Source organism: Ylistrum balloti, unplaced genomic scaffold (genome assembly GCF_031769215.1).
Source record: "Ylistrum balloti isolate Yb309-2 unplaced genomic scaffold, AGI_CSIRO_Ybal_v1 Utg370368, whole genome shotgun sequence".
NCBI lineage: Eukaryota > Metazoa > Mollusca > Bivalvia > Pectinida > Pectinidae > Ylistrum > Ylistrum balloti.
The window spans coordinates 570,876-595,243 of record NW_026782259.1 but is presented as its reverse complement, the minus strand read 5'-3'; the positions used below and the strand labels follow the sequence as shown (position 1 = coordinate 595,243).

At 36.2% G+C, this 24,368-nt stretch overlaps 1 protein-coding gene across 3 annotated transcripts in view; it reads left to right on the top strand.

The window, feature by feature from the left end:
• Nucleotides 1-24,368, top strand: part of LOC132553964 (protein naked cuticle homolog 2-like) — an 89,803-nt gene that overhangs the window by 38,420 nt on the left and 27,015 nt on the right. The window contains exons 1-2 of one of the 3 annotated variants that reach the window (XM_060218265.1): nucleotides 3,951-3,955; nucleotides 23,992-24,040. In XM_060218265.1, the coding sequence (XP_060074248.1) occupies nucleotides 24,028-24,040 (13 nt within the window). In that variant the 5' untranslated portion in view covers nucleotides 3,951-3,955; nucleotides 23,992-24,027. Of the gene's footprint in view, nucleotides 1-3,950; nucleotides 3,956-22,704; nucleotides 22,722-23,991; nucleotides 24,041-24,368 lie in introns of those variants that run through there. The other 2 variants (XM_060218264.1, XM_060218263.1) reach the window with 2 other exon arrangements.

Sequence of the window (24,368 nt, the reverse complement as noted above, 5' to 3'; positions counted from 1 at the left end):
CACAAAAAATAACTTGTTTCAGGTTTATTGCTTCATACGTTACTTAATAACGAGTGTATGATTTCTTACGAGTTATCTCTTTGATGTTTTGTGTATATTAGCGTGGTCTTTCTATGCGACAACAGCACTCTTAAATACCCCTAGTTTTGCCTGTGACTGAGCGATTGATATCGGGCTGGTCTGTATACAGGCGCTATCAAGTGTGTATGTAGGCTCACTTTAGTTATATTTCATACATGGGCACACCATTGTAGCCACGGAAATAATTAAAAAGTGTCCTCTTCATGGAGTTAAGTACAGAAACAAAATTTGATGTTTGTAGAAGTAAATAGGTCAATATTCCAGCTATCATGATGCTCCATTAGAAATAAGTGTACACAAGATTAAACAAAGCTCAAAAACTTAAAATTTGTGCTTCATTTCATGTTGCCCATTTGTAAATAAATACAGCATTGTTTCTTAGAACAGGTGCTTTAGTTGGGGAGTCATGTGTTGAAATATAACTTGACCCTGAGAGGACAAAGATCATTACTTATATGATAAATAAACACATTATTTTGATGAAGAAGATGTGGGAGGGGGCATTTCATTGACAAACAATGGCAGCTTGGTTGTGTAATGATAATAAAGACTATATACACACTGGGTAAACCTTCGTCCTTATATTACATATGATATGAAGTAGATTTATGTGTTGTGTATACTCGCATTAACCCTCTTACAGTTGAACACTGTACTTTACATTCTTCTTCCATTTGGAGAAAGTTTTGACTATAATGATGTAATTGATGGAGATGTAAACAAAGGTTGACCGTTTTACTACCTGTATTTACCTGGTATTGATTAATTGTACGATTATGTACTTAAGTCTTGTTTGACAGTTTGGATCAGGTGTCGACCTGAAGCTTTCTACCTACCTCTTGTTTAAAGATATTTGAAAGTGCTAATATTTGTACAACATTAATGAAATTATTACAGTGTATTGGTAGGATAGTTATCTCCATGGTGATAATGAGATCAAACGTATTTGGTCAAGTATATGCACAGGACAGATACAGGTGTTCTCGCTGGACAATACAGGTGTTCAAGCTGGACAATACAGGTAAACGGGGAGCCAGGTAAACAGCACTATCTACAGCTAAGGTAGACCTTTGTGTACTTGATGTCTGTACTTATAAGTGGTAACTTACATCTTACCTGATGATCTCCCAAACCCCATCAGCCATCTTGACCATCATTTGTACCCACTTAAATACAGGTGTATGAACTAATGACACAGGAAAATATCTTTAATCAGTGCTAACGACCTTGTTGGTGTTGGATAAAATTTGAAGATGTATAGAATGTTTATTTTTAACCATTGTTGTACGTATTTAATCCTTTATTAAGTTTCCACAATCATGAGGCAAGAGAGCAAACAGAGCAGGATGGTCTCCTTCACCAGGGACGTGTTGTTTACTAATCTCATACTCTACTGATAGAACTGAGGACAATGATGTGTATATATTGTAGGAAACAGCTTATATATATCAGGATGATATTAATATCTACATCAAATAGAGAAATGTAAAATTGAAAAGTGTTAACATTTTCTTGTAAGGTAATAATTATCCAACTTTATGAGCAGGTACATAATATGTACACATTAAAAAGGCTAGCTGTCACATTCTTCTAGTCAAAAAACACAAACTTATTGTTAACTTCTCTTTCTAGGCTACATCTACCTTTTCTTATCGAGGACATTGAATTTTTCAATTTCTTTTGAGTTCTTGTATTACTCCATAGGTTATAGAGTGTTTCATAAATTTGTTCATGGACAAAACCCAGCTCTGTTCAAATATATAATGTTGATGTTTAGAAAATGCAAGTAAATTTAATTGATAATTGACAAAAGAAGATGTTACATTTTGTACTAGTGCTTTCACTGTGTAAGATCTTCAGGTGATAATAGTGGTACATAATTGAGTGACATCACAAATTGTTATACCAGTATATATATCATATTTGGGTTTTATAGCAACAGTTGGGTGCAGAAGATAATGCCACGCTTTGCATCTTCCTGTTTACCTTGGATTTCAATAATATTATATATTGTTATTACTAATGATAAGTTGTATTCAGTGATTGGACATAGGTGTAGCAGAACTGAACTGCGTTAATCATTGACAACTATGTAGCTCAGTTGTTAGAACATCTGTCTAGATTCGGAGAGTCCAGGTTCAAATTCCTGTCTGGCCGTACATTTTTCTACACTTGTTGGTGCTCGTGACCAAAAATTGTTTTAAAAAAGTGAATGTTTGACAAAAGGCTACCTGAACCTGGGCTGTCAATAGGTCTGTCTTAGCAAGTAAGACTTATCAAACGGGAGGATTGTTTTGGAACTGGGTTAATCATACGTAGAGCATCTGTCTGGAGTTCAGGTTCAAACCCTGGTCTTGCTCTGTGTTTTCTTATTCTATTATATAAAGAAGCTCTTGTTACTGTATATAGGAGTGTGGCGATTTCTATATCTGACTGATGTCTCATATTTTCATGAAAGACCTGGCATTTACAATCATACCAATCATTTTTTTGCATGTATTGTAAATTTTCCTTATTTATAGAATCATTAAGGATAGGTACGTTATCATTGTAAACACCTTGGAATATCATCATATTTGTAGCATTAATATTTTTCAAGAATGGTGAAAGCATTTTCTTTTGTTTTCTATTTTACTGATACAACAAGCATTATGGTTTTTCTAAAAAGTATGTACCACATATTTTCCTCTCAAAGGTTGTGGAAACTTTTAAACATTACAAATACCTATCATATAGGCTATTGCTAAACACCAGTCAGTGTTTGTACTGTAAAGATTGGTATCTTTTGACTTAATGACTGCCACACCTGAAAATACTTCCTTAAAGTGAGGTTTATGTGGCCATCATTTTAGCGCTTTTCCTGTCGGGAGAGCAACTGACCATACCGCCTTTGAAGAGGTCAGATTTTATGTCCAGAACCCATCCTATCTCACAAAGAAATGCAAATAACTGAGACTGGACCTGGCATATCAAACTTGACACCTTAGGGACTGACTGACAGTCATGATTCACACCTGTCTGCTGCTCGTTTTAATTACCTGGCCGTGTGGACATTGTTAGGATTTAAATTGGAAGATGTTAGTGAATGTTTGAATGTTAAACCTTAGGATGCATGTTACTACACTAGACTAAGTTTCGATCCACAGCAAGTGTGATTACTACAGTAAATATTCAGTTGTTTTGAAGGCTGTTATGGGTTGCTGTCTTGACCATTCATCTGGGTCCATGGATTACATAAAGAAAACAAAAATAAAAGAAATAGTTATTTAAGAGCTGCAGAGAGTTTGTTTTATTTTTTGTGCATTATTTTTTAATAGAATGGACATATTTCGCAATTATGAAACATTAATTTTCCTATCATTTGTGAGAGGACATTTACTGTATGCCTTACTGGTAGATTTGTATCCTGTGTTTACCTGTGTAAACCAATACCCCAGTGTTCTCTTCACTACTGTAAAATTGTGTAATCCACCAAATGTAAGATTGCACCTTACACTCACAACCTAATCCATCATCGCTGATTGAAGGGCCTCGGACCTTGTTTAAATGACAGCAAGGGCATCACTGAAAGTCCCTTTTTTTCCACCAACAGTATCAAGTTGATTAGCCCATCGAGCTTCCAATGTCACAGCATACTTGAACTATCTTAAAGGAAGTGGTCACCCGAAACTTGAGGGTCTATACAGGAGGTACCGATTAGACACTTGAAATGGAAGTTATCTGTGCTATGTGCTAAACATCGTGCTGAATGTATGTTGTACTTATATTTACATGGAGTTTTACTCATTAAGAAGTTTGTGTAAATAATGGAACAGCCCGCATGACATGCAGGAGAAGTAAATGTTTTTAAGGAAGTGATATGGAAACTGAAAGTGTAAGTAAGATGTTTTATAAAAGTAATTGTATGTTGGATGTTTGTTTAAAGCTTTATTGAAGTTGTTGATCGTCTGTAGAAATCTTGATTTCCTTATTTTGTATCGTTAATACAAGGTAGCTTTTGTTCGTGGTGAATTGTCAATCATGGTCATAAAACCTAGAAAAAAATCAGTCCATGTTTGTAGAATATCTTTATGAGTGTAGCGATATAGTCTGGTTATTCTTTTTTGGGTCAAATTTTAAACACTTTCCCAACATTATCGTTATAAATGTTTGTGGTGGTGTTATGTGTTTTTCGGGGTCAAGTTCCTTTATATCTCATAACATAGTGTAATTTAAGGCCCTACAGAATCTCCTTCCCTCCATCAGAAGATGAAAGAGAGTCTCGGTGTCATCTTTCTGTCTGATGTGACAGGTGTATGGATGTTTTAATAACTAGTTAGCAAGTAATATCACAACTTAACTTCCCACATACTCAGAATATTAATAATACATCTGTGGATGTCTTTATTGAAGTTTGATCAGGCTGCAGTGTTTCCTGGTGAATTGTTATCAGTGCTGGAGTGAAAGTAATTCTGAGGAAAAAAACGGTTGAAATGATAATTTAAGAACATGATGAGTAAGTAGATCTATGTCATTTGTCTTTGATGATGTGAAGCTGTTTTGTTTTATAAACACTCATCAGAAAAAAATCAATATTCTTACTTCATGACTTTAAAATGAAATTTCTGTTTGAAATATTTTTTCTTCAAAGATAATATCATGCTCATCGTGGGACACTTGATTGTATTAATGGTCTTTGTTAACGGTGTGGCTACACATTATATTTAATGTTGTTTTATGTTCTTATCTGTGTCAACTTCTTTTTGTAGCATTAAAACAAAGCCTGTGTTTTTAAGGATTTCCTTCTTTCAATCAGACAACATTAGACAGCTGTCCATCAGTATCTGGTTAAATTTTTGCTTAAGGATATATGCTGGATTTTGTAATATATATCTACCTCCTTTCCAGAAGAGTTCCAAACTAAGAATTCTGTTAAGTTTTTGGAACAATGGTGCTGTTAAATTACTAATTCAGCTATCTTCTACCAACTTATAGCTGGACTAGGACAGTATGATTAGACTGCAGTGTTCCAGATAATCTGCCTGCCTACTTATAGCTGGACTAGGACAGTATGATTAGACTGCAGTGTTCCAGGTAATCTGCCTGCCTACTTATAGCTGGACTAGGACAGTATGATTAGACTGCAGTGTTCCAGGTAATCTGCCTGCCTACTTATAGCTGGACTAGGACAGTATGATTAGACTGCAGTGTTCCAGGTTATCTGCCTGCCTACTTATAGCTGGACTAGGACAGTATGATTAGACTGCAGTGTTCCAGATTATCTGCCTGCCTACTTATAGCTGGACTAGGACAGTATGATTAGACTGCAGTGTTCCAGATAATCTGCCTGCCTACTTATAGCTGGACTAGGACAGTATGATTAGACTGCAGTGTTCCAGATTATCTGCCTGCCTACTTATAGCTGGACTAGGACAGTATGATTAGACTGCAGTGTTCCAGGTAATCTGCCTGCCTACTTATAGCTGGACTAGGACAGTATGATTAGATTGCAGTGTTCCAGATAATCTGCCTCCCTACTTATAGCTGGACTAGGACAGTATGGTTAGACTGCAGTGTTCCAGGTAATCTGCCTGCCTACTTATAGCTGGACTAGGACAGTATGATTAGACTGCAGTGTTCCAGATTATCTGCCTGCCTACTTATAGTTGGGTTGGGACAGTAAGATTGGAATATGGTCCTAGATGAGCTTTCTATCTACTCAGACATTGTAGGTTGGTAATTACAGTAGGATTGCACTGTAGTCTTAGATAGCTGTCTGCCTACTTACGACTGGGTTAGGACAGTGCGATTGGACTATGTTCCTATAGCTACCTGCCTACAAATACCTTGTTTAGGACAGTAGGATTCTGTTCCCAGATCAGCTGTCTGCCTACACATAGCTGAGTTATATAAAGTAGGAATTCTTGTTTCTTTGTATCATATATAAGAGCATTCCTAAGCTTGTCACTTCCATTGTCTTGTAAACCAGATAAATTATGGGATGGACAGGGCTTTATCCAGGACCTTTGGCTTCATCTAGCTTGTGGTATAGAATTGAAGACATATTGTATGCCTAAGAAGTACTTATTGGGGATAATACATCTCAAGGTTGCTCTTGTCTCTACTACAGCTTTACCTAATACTTCTTACGGAGAAATTAGTCTTTAGAATCATTGTCTGAAAAGATCCTCTGAGTGGTATGTGGCTTTCATACAGTTATTGTTATCACAGGTTGTTTCTGGGTAAGAAACCCTCTGGAAAGCTGGATTATAAAATCTACAGATATCTGGTTTGTTTTGTCAGTTAGAAGTGAACAGGTAAATACTGAGATCTGTTATAAAATATTGCTTTTTTAATTTCCCTGGATGTGAGTTCTAGATTGATATCAGTTTTTGGATATGAAATATGGATAAGAAGAGAAATTCCGAAATCTGTTATGAAATATTGCTGAAGTAGATGCGAAGGTGGGGTGCTTGACTTAAGAGGAAATTCTCACCTCCTCAAAAGTGTTGGTGATAGGAACATCAAGTGGCCACCGACGTACCATGGCAGATCAAACGGCCACATATCACTACGGTCAGGTGTAAACACAGATACAGGGGAGTCTTTGTAGGCGCTCCTATGTCCCTAGGAAATACCTAGTACACACACTATGCCTCTTCCTTTGTAGAGATAAAGGGACTGTAAATCGACCAATCACCTTGTCTGAGGGCAAGATGAAGGACCAAATGCACCAATCAACTTCTTATAAGCCCATAGAGAGGTCCATTAAAAGTAACGCTGCAACTGCTGCATGCAACCTGTTCTTGGGTAGACAGGTGTGAATGGAGACTAGTGATTGTACATCAAAGGTTATGTCGACGACTTCCATCTTAAGGAGCCCCGGGTCAGAATCTCCCATCATCAAACCGGGTTACCTATGGTGGTGACTGAACCGCTTCGTACCTGGGTCCCAACATACCTATAATGCTTCTTGTGATCTTTTGCCATTAAGGACTTCTGTCCTGATGAAACTCCTTGTAGGAATTGTGGCTGTGTTGTTTTTTTGTCATTAAGTACAGATATATGACATGCACAGTACACAGATATGGTATATAAGATAATGAGTTTATGTGCTTTATTGGGATATTGTAGTAAATCTACATTTATACATTGTATACTGTAATTGATATAACATCCTGGGGCTAGGAGGCAGTATACATCATCCTGAGGGTCAGTTGGTGCAGTATGGCTATCTAGGCTCTGTAAACTTTTATGGAGTAGTGTCCACAGTACGGAGGAACACATTTACAAAATGTTGGGGGTGGGGGTCTGAGATAAGAGGTGTTAGCCTACAAGGGTGAGTGAATTCAGGGCATTCTTATACTGATAAAGACTAGTTACAGTACGGAAGAGGAGTTATTGGTTCTTAGGGACATTGGGGCTAGGGGTTCATAGGGACATTGGGGCTAGGGGTTTCTAGGGACAGTGGAGCTAGGGGTTCCTAGGGACAGTGGGGCTAGGGGTTTCTAGGGACAGTGGGGCTAGGGGTTCCGAGAGACATTTGGGCTAAGGGTACCATGATCATTGGGGCTAGGGGTTGCTAGGGTCATTGGGACTAGGGGTTCCTAAGGGACATTTAGGGTAGGGGTTCATAGGGACATTGGGCTTGCTAGGGGTTTATCTGAACAGAATAAGGATTGAGGGTTCTGAGGAAAAGTAGGGATTGGGGATTCTTAGTGACATATGGGACATATGTGGCATACACAACAGTTCAAGGTTGTCTACCCTAAATCAATATTCTGTATTTCTTCAACATTGGTATGGGTGAAAAAATTATATGTCTGTAATACAACTTGAATTTGCAGTTTGTTTTTCTACCAATTGAATACTTAACATTATTCCATCATACTAAAGTTTAAAATCATTTATATGTTCAAATTGATATGACATCTGTATTGGTGATAATTGTTAATTGTTAAAATTGAGAGTTACTTCCCTTGTATAGTTAATAACTAGTTACAGTAAAATATGTTGAAATCAAACTAGATGAAATGGTGACATTTAGTCTTGTCTTTTTACCTTGGTTAGGGCTAAAGAAATTGACCTCCATGTTTGTTTACCTGTAAAACAGAAATACATGGTAGGTAGGTCATTGTACCACTACAAATAGTGCTGTCCTGACATAAGGATCTGTAAAACTTGGTCAAACGCTTGTCAAAATGTTTATCTGAGATGACAAGTATAGTCAACGACTTGTCAGCATTGGAATGTAGATCAACAGAATTTCCTCTGAAGGTCATTTGGTACTAATATTTTTCATTTGAACTATGTACATCATGAATTTCTTTCCTCCATGGGTATTGTTGAATTTTACCTGTCATGTTTTCGAAATACATGGCCTAGTCCTAGTGTATGCTTTGATATTGACATGTAGTATCTAGGACTATGTTATTGGGATGTTTTTATGCTAGGACTGGTATGTTATTGAGAGGATTGGTAAGCTTTTGGAGGTGTATGTGAAGGATGTGTCTTGTGAGGCACATAATTCTATAAGTAAAATTGTGGCCTAGGTGAAGTTACAGATATTAGAAACAATCCACTCTGAGAACATTATTAACCTTCCTGCATGGTTTGGGTAGTCAAAGGCCGTGTAAATTCTTTTGAGAAGAAAAGAGAGATGTGCAGGTTATATTAGCCATGTTGGAATGTTTTGGCACAGAAGTTGTTAAGAAATACAAATCCAATGTGAAAACCTTGTTGAGTATGAGTCAGTAAGTAAATGAGGCTTCTTCAGATGTGTTCATTTGTTGTCAGATTTAGAAACCTCTTGATGATGTAATAAGTGCCAAGGTCACTAAAGGTCAACTGTACTTTGTATATTGGGTCTTTGATGACAATTAAAAAAGCACTGGTTCTACTTTCTCATCTTGCCAGCACAAATCTTTGTTTGTTCCCTTCAAGATGGTGTTTCATTTCAAATATTTAATTTCGGATGGAATTTCGGGAGGAATTTCCGACTAATGGAGAAGCCAGGATGCATGTGTTCTGATAAAGATCTATGATTGGATAATTCATCTGTGTTGGTGACTGTTAATTTACATGTCCTGGATTCTTGAATAGGTTTGTTGACCCCAAAGTCATTTCACCAAGTCCAGATGAATAATTATCTAATCTAATATCACAGAGAGAAATTCCAAAAAATAAAATCAATCTCTCTAAAATATGAAAACATTAAAGGACTGATACCTTTGAAGTAATGTGAATGTGAGTGAAGGTGCTGGCAGTATTTGCTAGAGCCTGCAGCCAGAGGTGTTGATGGAGGATGGAGAACATGCAAGAGTACCAGGCTGTGTGGCAGCCTGATTGTGATGGTCTGTGTAAACAATCGGTTATCACATACTGGGCGCAGCCAACAAACACTGTGGGCTGCTGCAGCTGCACCGTCTGTTCAGTGTTGACAGTGTGGACTTAAGCACCCCTCTTCTATAAGTACAAATTTATGTTGTGTGTATCTGCAGAATTATCTCCCTTTCTCCGATGCTGTCTTCAAAAGTAACGACTTTGTTTGTTGGTCTGCCATTAAGTGGTTGTGTCCAGTCCCAAACGCAAGAAAAAGAGAAGAAATTAAACCTATACTTCTACCATAGTGTATATCTTAGCACCATGTTCTACACCTGATTAGGTTTTGGTTGTCATTGGTCAAGGTTAAAGTATAAAATATTATTCTCGACGAATTTTGAAATAAAAAGCTTATGAACAAGATATCTTGTGAAATGGTCAGCAGATCAATTTCTTATTCACGTCATCTTAGCACACCGTCAATTCTACACCTGGTCATTTTTGGGTGGTCATCATTCAAAATGTCAAGGCCACACTGACCATTTTTAAATTTGGAAAGATCTGAGGATGAAAGATGAATCCCTGCTTACCATGTTATTTGGTCTTTTATCTTCTGTATTTTCTAATCTTGTAGGTGTCTGTAATATTTGATACATTGTCTTCCATTCTTCATTACAATATCAGCGCCACTCTTCCCTTAGGCTTCTTATATTTACCTGAAGCATGCACACCTGAGATTTCTTGCTCGTTTACACAGGTACAAGGCCATTCTGTTATTGATTTACTCTTAAAGAATAAAAAAAGCAGAATAAATTCAATTCAAGGTATTTCAATTTGATACGGCGAGGTCACACTATCCTTTGGTTGATATAGCAGAGCCTACAAATTTATTGCCACTTCAGCCTTATGAAAGTTTCAACAAATGGAACCCAAGCCAGCTATATTATAAACATGGACTGACATCATGCAATGCTCGAGTTTATTATAGGGAGCATGGCTGATCAGTGTCAACCTTGTAATCAGCTGTATTGAATCAAAGGTTTATATTTAATTGTAAAGCTCAATGTTTGAGAACATTTCAGTGGTGGAAATAGCTTGTTAATGAAAGAGTTCCATTGGACTATCCCTTGGGAGAAAAAAATTATGAAAGAGCTCAAGGGAAGCTAATTTTATTACAGCACTTTTAAAAAGCAGTCTTTGAATGTTGTCCTGTTCGGATTTTTTTCTGTCATGTAACAAGGCTCAGAGTTATTTTACCAATGATAAACATAATATTTTGTTCCAATAAACAAATCAGAATGCAGGGATAGGCCTTAAACATGGCAAAGATTTTTAGAACATTTTTTGTATGTTTTTATATTTTTTTTATGTAATTTCCCTCAGGAAACAATACAATATCTGATGATATGCACCTGGTGCTTATCGGCTGACTAAAGCCAAGTGATGCTTTATCCTGTTAGGAATAATTGGTGACTTCAGTGTTTGTGGTCCTATCACTATTTTACTGTATTAAGTGAAATGATGACCAGAATTAATGATAGCTTTCCGTCTGGTAATCAGAAAGCTTTATTGTTATGCTTTATGAACAGGAATATCTCAGTTTGAACAGGTGGTAATTGAAGTTAATGAGGCAGAACAAAAAAACAATAAAAAATGCTGAGATTGGTTGTGTTTAGAAAGGTTGTTGACAGCATGAAATATGTCTTTCAAATTTCTTTAAATGCTTGTGAATAATTTGTGTTGGGTTCAAATCAATACAGAATATATTAACCAATAGACAGTTTAAAGATATTTGTCATGCCATGATAGTTGATATTTCAGGTTTTTTTTGTCTTTTAAGTATTTGAAATAAATTGAATACAACAGGAAAACATTAGTTGAATTTAATTTTCAGCAAATATCTGAAAAAAATATCAACTTTTCAATGACTAAAAGCATAATTGTGTGAAGATTTGGCTTTTAATGAAGACTTTTGTATATATAGTGGTAATCATAATTGAATGATTAATTTTATTACAAAATTTAACAGGTTATGAACGGAGGTAACAGGAATCTTTGGCAATTCAACAAAAACATGTAAAAAGGTTCTCTACAAATATGTAGCCTGATGAAGTCTTGTCTTTTTTAAATCATTCTGAAGTTTTCCTTTTTAAAATGAAAGTTTTGAGTATAAGAGAAAAAAGTAGTTTGAGATAAAATTGAAGAAGTTGATCATATCCTGTTGGAATGCAGTGAATCTGCGCAGGATCTGTAGCAGGAATCCAGGTAATCGGGTGAGAATGATGTTTTAGAGATATGGTATCACCTATGGAGACTCTAATCAGAAGAAACGGCCCCCTGTATCATCGGTTTACAGTCTTGATTCATATAAACAACACATCAGCACCAGATACATTGTGTGTACAACATACATGGATATTTATTCTGGGGAGCAGGCATGGTTAATGGGGATTCAAGTGTGTGGGCGAAAATGAAAATATGTATTATGTTCTCTGCCACCTTATGGTTATTAAATAATATATCTACCCAATACATATTGATCCTATATGTAATCTGCAACTGGAAATAAAGAAATTAAAATGACTATTGTAAAAACAAGGTAATTGGACCTATTGTCATATCTGTTCATCTGTGAAATGTGTGCTGGCAATGGTCAGTTTGTTTTCAACTTGTAATGAAGTCATGCTTAGTTTTGATTGAAGACTCACCATATCAGTAAACCAATGCAAAAGAGCATGATAAATATAGTATAAAATGGACGATATCAATCATATAGTTTAAACATGTTCTCAGACTAAAATTGTTACATTGATTAAGGTACAGACAGATACTGTGTGAAAGTGTTAAATCTCTTTTGGCTCAGTTAGTAGAACTGTGGTTTATCATGCTGCAGACCCAGGTTCAATTCCTTTCAGGCTCTCTCCAGGTTCTAGGTTTGTACTTTGCCTGTGTTTGTGTTTAGTACTGACAGATTACAAGGTCCTAAGTTTGTACTTTGCCTGTGTTTAGTACTGACAGATTACAAGGTCCTAGGTTTGTACTTTGCCTGTGTTTAGTACTGACAGATTACAAGGTCCTAGGTTTGTACTTTGCCTGTGTTTAGTACTGACAGATTACAAGGTCCTAGGTTTGTACTTTGCCTGTGTTTAGTACTGACAGATTACAAGGTCCTAGGTTTGTACTTTGCCTGTGTTTAGTACTGACAGATTACAAGGTCCTAGGTTTGTACTTTGCCTGTGTTTAGTACTGACAGATTACAAGGTCCTAGGTTTGTACTTTGCCTGTGTTTAGTACTGACAGATTACAAGGTCCTAGGTTTGTACTTTGCCTGTGTTTAGTACTTTACAAGGTCCTAGGTTTGTACTTTGCCTGTGTTTAGTACTGACAGATTACAAGGTCCTAGGTTTGTACTTTGCCTGTGTTTAGTACTGACAGATTACAAGGTCCTAGGTTTGTATTTTGCTGTGTTTAGCCTGTGTTTTGCCTGTGTTTAGTACTGACAGATTACAAGGTCCTAGGTTTGTACTTTGCCTGTGTTTAGTACTGACAGATTACAAGGTCCTAGGTTTGTACTTTGCCTGTGTTTAGTACTGACAGATTACAAGGTCCTAGGTTTGTACTTTGCCTGTGTTTGTACAAGGTCCTAGGTTTGTACTTTGCCTGTGTTTAGTACTGACAGATTACAAGGTCCTAGGTTTGTACTTTGCCTGTGTTTAGTACTGACAGATTACAAGGTCCTAGGTTTGTACTTTGCCTGTGTTTAGTACTGACAGATTACAAGGTCCTAGGTTTGTACTTTGCCTGTGTTTAGTACTGACAGATTACAAGGTCCTAGGTTTGTACTTTGCCTGTGTTTAGTACTGACAGATTACAAGGTCCTAGGTTTGTACTTTGCCTGTGTTTAGTACTGACAGATTACAAGGTCCTAGGTTTGTACTTTGCCTGTGTTTGCTCCAGGTTACTAGCATTGTACTTTATTCCTATTTATTCCTAACAGCATTTTGGAATTCTTTTATCTGAACATATAGTATTCAGATTTTTGTGTCGGATCTCCGAGGAAAAGGAGATGGAAGCTAAAAGTTTGTAGATGAAAGGAATCACTGTCCACCTTCAGGTTTCTTCACACACTTACCTCATTTGCATGTTTTAGCCTCTGTTTGATGTCTGAAAGATGTAAAGAGTTCAATTAGAGGTTTCAACACTGAAAGCTTGCCAATTTATAATAGACATTGTTTAGAACAAAAAAAGTAGATAAGTTTTTTGTTAAGATTTAAGTAACCCCTTAGAGTTTATAGAAAATGTAAGTTATGCTGACAAATAATGCAGGCTTTGATCCCTTGACAGTGAAGCAAGTGGTCTTATCACGTATTCAAGTTTGCTGTAAGAGAAAAGAATAAAAAAGTCAAAGCCCAATCATTCGTTTGAAGATGAAAGCCACAGTAAAAATATGCTGATAATCTGAGGTAGATATAACCTCTCCTACTAGTAGCTTCCTGTGTATGTACCATAATTAACCTGTGATTAACCCATGCTCAGCTAAACATTTTATCAAACAGATTTCATATAAACAGTTTTAATTGCTGTTGGTCATATGTCTTGGTATTTTCTGTGTTTTATCTCCTGTTTAGGGACACCTTATAGCCTTAATGAAAGTCTCTGGTTTGAATCAGTACAAGAAATTAGCAGATATATATCATTTATATGCCAGAATAGGATTAGAGAAGACAACAATAAGAAATTGTAGTGAATCGCTTCTAAAAAATGACTGACATAGGATCTGTAAGCTTTGACACTAGGTGGCACCACAGGATAGAGTGGTTGGTTAAGACAACCTCTAGAAAGAACCACTTGGCGGTTCCTCAAAATACAGCCGATAGACTTCACAGATCTAAAAGTTGAAGATAAAAGATCAAGTAAAATGGTGGTACTTTGGACGGATTTGTTTAGAATCACCAGCACTTTTAGGAACTGAAACCACCACATGTCTTATTGAAGGCAGACAAAGTTTCACAGAATCTGTATCAAAGCTGCCAGCAAACGTTTCTTATGTTTGATAAAAAGTTTCATATGTCATTGAATATGAAATTTAACGTCAGTGTTGTGAAGGAGAGAGGCACATGGTTTGGCAGATATCTGTTGTGTGTTGCAGAGAACATCAGACCCACCTTGTGGTTGGGGCAGTCCTTTGACTAGACACCTATCAAAAGATAGGGCAAGATTTATATCCATACAATTATCATTTTGATGTTGTCTAAATTACAAATATAGTGCACAGTTTGCCATTGTAAACATAGTCCGATTTTTGTTGGATCCTGTTGCTGTTGGGGCGAAAAAAAATTACCTTGCTGAGTCATAAAGAGAAATTTGTAACAAAAAAAATTGTAGGAGAGGTTTGTGGGAATAAACCCATTTAATGTGGAGAAAGTGTAGCTTTGATTTAGAAATTTACAAAATACTTGAAGATTAGAGAAGCTAGAATAAGGCTGGGATGATAAATAATTTTGGAATGAAATTGGAAGTGAAGGGAAATTCATCTCCAGATAGAATTCAAAGCCAAGTTTTACTTTGATTTTTTGTTGGAATCGTAAACTTTCAGATTATAAAATGTGAAAAAAAATTTAACAAAGAAAGAGCATTGGTGTGAGATAAATATGTGCCAAGTAGCTTTTTTATGCTCTATTACATAACTATCTCCTTCATTTTCATCAATTTAAGTTATAGGAAACATTTCACAGTTCTTGTGTCGCCTGCCTGCCAAAGCCGACATATGTCGGCAGCAGTGGCAGTGTATAGGCATCGTTGGCACTGGGTGCCGTTGACCACACAAAAGTTTTTTCCTTGGTAACTTGAGTTCACTTTGTCGGATCAAGCTCAAACTTAATGCAGTGCTTCCTTTCCAAAAATGCTTGCTTGTGATTGCTTTTCATGTCTAAAGGTCAAAAGTCAAGGTCACTTGTTAAAGATAGAAAATGAGTTTTTTCATGATAACTTCAGTACCCTTTGTTCGATTAACCTCAAACTTCATATAGTGCTTCCTTACTGAAAGTGCTTACTTAGGATCACTTTTCAGGTTCAAAGGTCACCGCTACTATGAATAGGAAAGTTATTGATGACACTGTTTAAAAGACTCAATAATCTAAATACAGTCTGTAAATTAAGACTCTGGTTAACCAGTAGTCATCATATGCATCGCACGGAGTAAATAAAACTAAATATATTAACATTCACCTGTAAATTCATATCCCTGGTTTATGAATGCTAACTGGAATAATAGTAAGCTTGCCAACAGTTTGGTGCATAGTTTGCATTTGGTTTTAATTTGTGCTATAATAATTTATATCTAGATATAATGCATGTTCTGCATGTGTTTTCTGTTTTCTATAAATACCCCCTTGAGGAAATGAAAATTAATTCCTCAATTTTTTTTTTCTTACAACACACCATTATATGTCGTTTTGATACAGTTTTTGTTCAATATTTGGAGATTTCTGTGGAAATATTAATTTTATCAATTTAAGTAGAATTTATGCTATTTCGAAACTCTTTACTGTATGTCACAGAAACTGCAAGATAACACGATGTACTACAAAGGACATGTATTTCCTTGCTTTTTCACATTACAAATATTGATACATACACTGTACATGGAAGTTATTGCGAATTAACATTTTCATATCTATAACTTTCTTTAAAAAACAGAATTAAAACAAAAACTTTCTGTTGTATTAACAAGGAAAATTGATCCTCATGATTCAGTTGCCTTCGACTCTTTACATCTGATCTGCAAGTTTACTCATCACATCTCAAACAAATGGACAAATTATATAAATGGAATAAATACAATGAATATCTAGTCTGTTGTTCCATAAATCTCCAGAAACCTTGCTGGGCAGGCGATACATCTACTTCTTGTTATAATAAACATGATTTCATTAAACTTTTACTGGGGTACATAGGCCAGTTGGCAAAACATTATTTCTTTGCATCAAGTTGGATGATTCATTGTCTCTGTATAAACCTGGTAAACGTAATGCTCGGCTAGAAAAATATTCTCTTTAGCTCGGTTGACTATAAGCTAATCATGTGCTAGTGGTCCTTGGTTCAATCTCTTAAGCGAAATAAATAATGACCTCTGTTACATTGATACCCATAATGACTTACAAAGCAACAAGACTAGTGGAATCTGTAGTTGTTTGTGTCAAGTTGAATCTCTGATCCCGATACGAGATACACTGTAGTTACATTGATACCCATAATGACTTACAAAGCAACAAGACTAGTGGAATCTGTAGTTGTTTGTGTCAAGTTGAATCTCTGATCCCGATAGGAGATACACTGTAGTATTTGTTTCAATTAATCCATTTTGGTATAATCCTCTGACAGATGTCTTTGAGGATGAGGAAATTATTCATAACCCAGAACGATCAAAAGATAAACTGAGTTATGGTACTATGAAAAAGGCGGCCCTGAAGATCAATTTTACAGTAGCTCCAACACTCAGTGGAATTTTGCCATCTTTGATGTTTAAAGGTCTCAGCCCTGTGAACAAGCTGCATCATCTATAATGCATTGTGATCTGTGTTGCGGCCAGTGATCGCACTCCGGTCCAAATACACAATTAGTCACCTATCTGTGGCTTGTTGAACACTTTCCAGGGCTTGACCATTGCCGACAGTTCAGATCTACAAGTTACTGAGGATAGCAGGATGACAAGACTGATCTTGTCACCTGCTGGTATGTCCCCCTCATCACTGTTCTGTCACTTACCTGTTATACAATAAGTAATTCATGAGAAACCAACATCTTTCAGTTACAAAATTAGCCTCATTTATATTTAGGTGTTATACTTATATAGGTGTTATATTCACAACTCCTCGTTTTTATTTAACGAGGGGGAGGGGGTGTCACATACTTTTACCAAAAAAGATCATGTAATGACCTAATATATTAGCTGTTTGAAGTATAAAAAGGCCCAAGGGAGCATTTGCATTAGAAAACCATTGAGATTTGGGTGATGATGGACGGGATATGGTTGATAGAAAGGTCAAACAGGTATAAAAAATACACTCATGTTTATAAAACTATTTTGATCATTATTTTCTCACAAAAAATATGTATTTTTATGGTAAATGATGATCCTATCAACAGAAATTTTTATCAGTAGAATATCAAATTTATAATGAATATATTATTGTAAATAAAAAGTAAAAAAGAAAGTATTCATAATAGAGGGTTATAAGGGCTTCTGTTAATGAGTTATTGCCTAAGCATCACTTAATGAAATATTGCTTCATTTGATGTATAGAAATATGTTTCACTTCAAATCAGATGGTTTCTGTTGTAATTATCAATTACTTTAAGAGATGAAGGGACCATGCAATGCCCCAAAGATACAAGTACGGACATCTGTAGATCTGAATCAGGTAGATATATAAATCCTTTCATCCTAATACTATCATGGGTCACTTGAAATAATCCAGACGTTGACTTGGGAAAGGACTATGATATGCATATACCACTGTCCTGTACTGTTAACCCCCGAGGGGACATATCTCAGGAATAGAAATCAATGAGAGTAAGCCCACGCTGTTATATCCTCAGGGAAACTGGAGTTGGATATAGGAATTAAAAGCCAGAATGTCCTGATTGAGGCTACAGGATACTCAAATCTCAAGTGAATACTATTCATTGTTCAGGGAATGTATTTATTGGTTACTGTACAGAGGATTTCAGAAATTATGAACCAATTTGTAAAGCAAAATTTAATTTCTTGATTTATCATCAGGTTGATTTAAGGGATATTAACAAAATCTCAGAAAGAGACCAACATGCTGTTCAAACAATACTGGGCATTTTCTTATTATTAGAAAAAAACAAAGACGTCTCTGATTTGGTAAGGTAGATGAGGACTCCGGTGATAAATGAGTTTGTGTATACCTATATAATAGACGATCATAGCAGGGGTAGCAGCCAGAATAAGGATGAATGGAGAGAAAATGTGAGGTCCTAGTTTTATGTTGACAGAACCATTAATCTTTGGATAGAATGCTATTGAGGGTATTGGAGACTTTCTATACACCTGATATCAGGCAGGCAATCGGCCCAACACTGATACTGATATCCAGATAGCACCTTGTACATTCTGGTAGATAGGGCAAAATCAGATGTTTGTAAATATATGTTCTCATCAAGTCAGTTTGATATGAGATGTGGAGGTTAAATGCCATTTGGGTAAGGATGGATGATGGAGAGGAGAATCAATCATGTTGGTAGGTCATTATACACACCACGTGGGGTACTTTGTTAATAGACATCATGTTTCTGAGGAGACATACCCAGACTGAACTATATATAGACTATGTATGTAAAGATTAATGATATCCAAAAAGTACACGAACACCCACCATGTCAGACATACCCAGTAAGACATAAGGGGAGACTACTCTAGACTGTAAGTATGTGGACCCCCATCCTGTCTTACAAACCCAGGACAATATCAGGGGAGATTACTCAAGACTGTAATTACAGTGTGGTAATTCATGTAATGATAGACACGTCTAAGGGTCCTATTAGTCAAATGTACCAAGGTGATTATACTCTAAAATTCTGGCCTTTATACAAAATATATATGTCAGATAATTGAGCAACTGTGAAACATTGTGTTGACTTATTGATACAATAGTACTGTAGGTTGTAATTGTTGCATGTCAATATACCTATGGGAGGCTGAGTAATCTTACTAAATCTCAACCTAACATGCACATCCATCCGTTGACTTTTCCTCTGTACCGATTGTATCAATATACTATGTACAACAATGTCCAGTGGCTGTAATAAGACACCTTAGGGAGACAGTTTCACTAGGAAGAGACAAACTTCTATCAATTTAACATATCAATTAAAACTGGACGATGGTCTCTATTGAAATGATTTGGCCAAATGTATTTTAAATGAGACATCTTTGTGTCCAATTTTACCATCATCTGATTTGTTTTCTCCCAAAGGATTTTCTCTCACCAAATAGTCATTACAATAAAAAATGGAAGATTGGTCAAAGTAAACCACACTTAATGACCATGAAAAATTTATGTGTCTACCTCCAAGTACATAGACAGCTTTTATATCTCATGACAATGGTTGCCTGGCAACCCAAGGGACTGATTGTCTCATTTTGTTCAATTGTCATCATCATAAAAGAACAGACTGGACTCTGTTCCATCTGTCATCCAGTCATTTAAAACACAGAAAAAGGTACAAAGGATGAAACCTATAAAGCTACAGAGAAGAAGTCTTCACACATACACTTAAACCTTATTAGTCTTCCTGGAGAATCTGAACATTGCTCCTTGAAAAATTGTCATTTGTAAGGAATTTCCTTTATAGTCTGTCAGCAGCCTTACATAGCAATGGGGACACTGAAAATGGCTGCTGATATATAGAAAGTAATAGACAGAATAGGGTTTACTGTATATCTGTTCAGAAGTGCAGTGATACACAGAACTCTTTGAAACCTTTGTTTACAGTGAGGACAGAGGTTTAAATTATTGGCAAGCAAACGAACAAATTGAATGATTCAGTTGGTTAGACTGTCGACAATGAGGAAGAAAAATTGATCACTCACATATTTATCATATCTCATCAAAAGATTTGTGCCCCATGGCAGTAATTTTCCAAATCAATTTATTGCTGACCCTACAGCTGATGGGGCTAGGTGGTTGTGTTGAGAGCACTTTGTTCATATATATACTCAGAAGTGATTCATAATGACCAGTCAGGGTAGTTGGGCAATAGGTAAATGAATATTACATGTATGAATCTGTTGGTGTTCAAAGACCAGTGGATCCCAGTGGACACTTAACTCCAGGAGTTGTGGATATGGCTGTGACTAATTGTAGAGGTGGACTCTTTTCCCCAAGGTGATATTTCCATCCTTCGATAGAGGAGAGCTCCACTCCACATCAAAGCACTGATGTAAGACATTAACACTATTATAGGGTGGATCTTTGTCTTTAGGGTTTTTCTGGTACTTAACAAGGGTGCTTGTTTTACTCGCTACTGCTATTATTCATCGTTGTGGGGCAAAGTGTCGTTTATGGGGTGTTAACGATTTCATGGTGCGGAGAACAATCGTTATGAGCAAGGGCTTTGTTATTTCTCTGCATGCAATCTGAAGCGAGTGTGAACACATCCTGGGAGATGCCATGTACTGCAGATGTCCTGGGGTAAGACCTATAGCTACTTTACTCAGTGAAAATGAAAAGGATCAAAGAAATTTGATAAACGGTTCAATGTAATCAAGTTATAACATATCATAATTAAATATCTTCCTCTCAGATCTGTTGTAAAATCTTTGTACTTAATGATAATAAAACTGTACTGATTAATTTAAGGATCAATATTTCTGATACAAAAAAAAAAGAACAAAAAATCTTTTGGTTTTCATATTTTCATTTCAATTTTTTTAATAGCCGCTTGTGGTTTAAAGTCAAACCCACAACAGTAGTTATTAGACATCATGATTAGTACAATGGTATGTAATCAATATTGTCAAAGTTTAACATATTTACTATAACTGTACAACAAATCTTGATTGCAATACTCAAGAATTTTGAAAATGTTTAGAGTTGTTTAGGATTTATAATTCCATTCTGGAAATATGTTGCTGAACATTTATTGTCATTGTAATTATTCGGGGTTATTAATGTGATAGAGTAACATGTTTTTGTTGTGATCAGTGACAGGTATTGACAACACCTACTCTAGTGAGTGATGATCTAATGTTATTAAGTATGTCTACCTTCATTAACCAGTGGTTAGTGTCTTACACGTTCCATATACCTGGTCATTACAGTTGGTAGGCGAGGATGATAAAACCTTGATAATGACCTCATTGTCAGTCAATATCCTTGTTTGAATGGATGTAGATTTGTCATGGATGTCTCAAATCTGGCCCCCTGGTTTTATTTGTTTGACCTTGTTTAGAAGTGTGAAGGTTATCCATCAGTGACTACTGACTGTGGGATAGCTCCTTAGGGAGTCAGATTAGTGAGTCCCTGGGGCATGAAAAAACAGTGTTGGTGAATGACACTATGTAAACTTACACAAAAGCTTAGGGCATTAGACCTACTAAACACCACCAAGTCATAAAACCGATGTTGTACCAGTCATATCACTGGGAATTGTCACTCAGGGACATCAATACTATCGCAATCGATTGATTGGTCATCCCTGGTATAGCTGGACTGACCGGGGTGGCAGTAGTACATACAGAGAGGACTGACAGTCTGACACTGGCACATTTATGAGGAGCCAGTCTTATCATGTACAAGGTAGGATGTGTAAGGCATGTGACATGTTTTGTAGGTAAATGTTTTGAGGTGTACTAGGTCACTCTAACACAAGGTAAACAATGTAGTAGGATACCTGTACAGGTAAGTGTTTCACAGTGAGACATCCAAGTACAGAAATACTATATCAATACCATGACTGTGTAGATATCATTGTACATTAATGTTGTTTTCTGAACAGAGAGGAAATCGTAAACAAGAGGGGAAAAACAGATGGGATTTACGTAGGTATAGGCTGGCAAAGCAATGTGTTTGATAGGACTGATAAGTTAAACAATCCTGTGGGATTTCGTAATGTTCAGGTGTTTATTTGGCATCAAGAATGTTTTTATCTCATATTTTTGTTATTGCAATAGTTTTGGGATACTATATTGGCCACATCAGTGTTACGAGGACCAGCTATTGTAATTTTGTGTACTTCTCTCCTGGTATTTGATTTATTAGAGAAAGGTAAGTATGTATAGATATATCAGTGTGCTGGCTTAGAAGTGAAGTACTAAAATAGTTAGTTAGCATTCCTTACATCTTTGTATGATTATTACCACTGAGTAGAGATACTCTGGAGATGACATATTCACCCACTGATTGGAGGTCTGCAGATGACTTCTGAAGCCAATCCAGGACAGTATCCAATAATGTTGTGGGAGAGTGATGGTCTGTAAGCAGGGAACTGTAGTGGTGTACCATTAGGAGTCAGAAGGCTAGCTTGTGATGAGGAATGTCTCCTAGTTCAGGCCTGATATCGACATCATTATTCTCTTCTAGTTTCTGGCACATGGAAACATTGTGATCATACGTGGGATTTGTGGTGACAACAGCATACATAGTGATACTTGTTATGTCAAAGAACATTTGTTTTTTTCAAAACCAGTAACAGTGATGTGAAGATCTGATATAAGGGACATCTTCCTGGAATTGCTAGTAATATTGAGTTATTTCAACAGTGAAACAGAGGAGTACATACTGTCATTGAACTATTGTCTAACTTAATTTGTATGTTCATTAATTAGATTTTGTTATGATAAATATATATTTACACATTTTTGATAGCCAACTGTATGTATGATATTCAATGTTTTCTGAAAAGTGGATTATATTAAGTCCCTTTGCCTCAGATACAGATGTATGAATCTATTGGTGGTATAAAACTATTTTTTTTCTGATGGCTTTTTAACAAAGGACTCAAATTCAGTGTTTTTAGATCAAATTATTCCAGTAATCTCTGTCTCTTTGATTTTATTGTTGAGTGTCTTTAAAATTTTTTTGGGTTAACTGAAAAATTGAGACACCAATTAGAATGTCAGATTACATGTTTACATAATTACTGGAGTCAGAAGTGAAATAGCTGAGATGTTTTTTCTGAGTTACTCTCTCTTGTTCTTGAGTTGCTCTCACTGAAGGTTAATCTAGATATCTATGTTTTACTATAGATAAGGATAAGGTGAGATTCCTTGGTTTACACTGTTGGGTACTCTGAACCCCTGATATTATAAGGAAACCTGACACACCCCTTTACTGATATCAGTTTTGGGATCTGAGCTGTTACAGCAAACAACCAACCCTGTTTGACATTTGCGGTGTTTATGATTTAGAAATTTTATCATAGTTTGGTATTTTGACATTTGGGGTGTAAAAGTACAGTGTTTTATCATATTTCAGCCTTGTGTTGTGAGACATCTTTCAGCTTTGTTTTGTGTACTGTGAAGACAGTTTATTAGTGTTTGTGACATCAACATCAGTGTTCTATAGATGACGTACTGGTGTTGTTTGTGACATCAACATCAGTGTTCTGTAGATGACGTACTGGTGTTGTTTGTGACATCAACATCAGTGTTCTGTAGATGACGTACTGGTGTTGTTTGTGACATCAACATCAGTGTTCTGTAGATGACGTACTGGTGTTGTTTGTGACATCAACATCAGTGTTCTGTAGATGACGTACTGGTGTTGTTTGTGACATCAACATCAGTGTTCTGTTGATGACGTACTGGTGTTGTTTGTGACATCAACATCAGTGTTCTGTAGATGATGTACTAGTGTTGTTGTGACATTAACATCAGTGCTCTGTAGATGACATACTGGTGTTGTCGCTGTTTTGTTTGTGACATTAGTGGAATAGCTACAGCCATATACCCTGCTGTTGCTATACACATGTGTGGCTGCTGGGGTAAGGTTAATTAATCTGATTAGTTGTGTTTGTGTGTGTACACATGCCCTGGTAATTATCTATACTTATAGACCTGTATTCCTTATGTCTTTACAGGAATTATCAATTAGCATTGAAGATAACTCCACCGGAATGCCATTACGAGGTGAGTATTCTGACACTTTTCTGTCTCTGTGTTTTACATGCGGTGCACCTGCAGTGTATCTCGGTGCATTACCTACACTGCATACTTATATACAACTAATCAGCTTGTCTTCATTCTTCTTGAAAATTATATTCATGCCATATTCTTTTAATTTAAAGCATATCTTGAAACAGGAATTTTAATGCATAAATGGCCTTAGATAAAAAAAAGTTCTTATCTTGGAGAAATAGTATACCTGTGTCTCAGATCTCTGTTATATAGATCTAGTATACCTGTGTCTCAGATCTCTATTATATAGATCTAGTATACCTGTGTCTCAGATCTATTA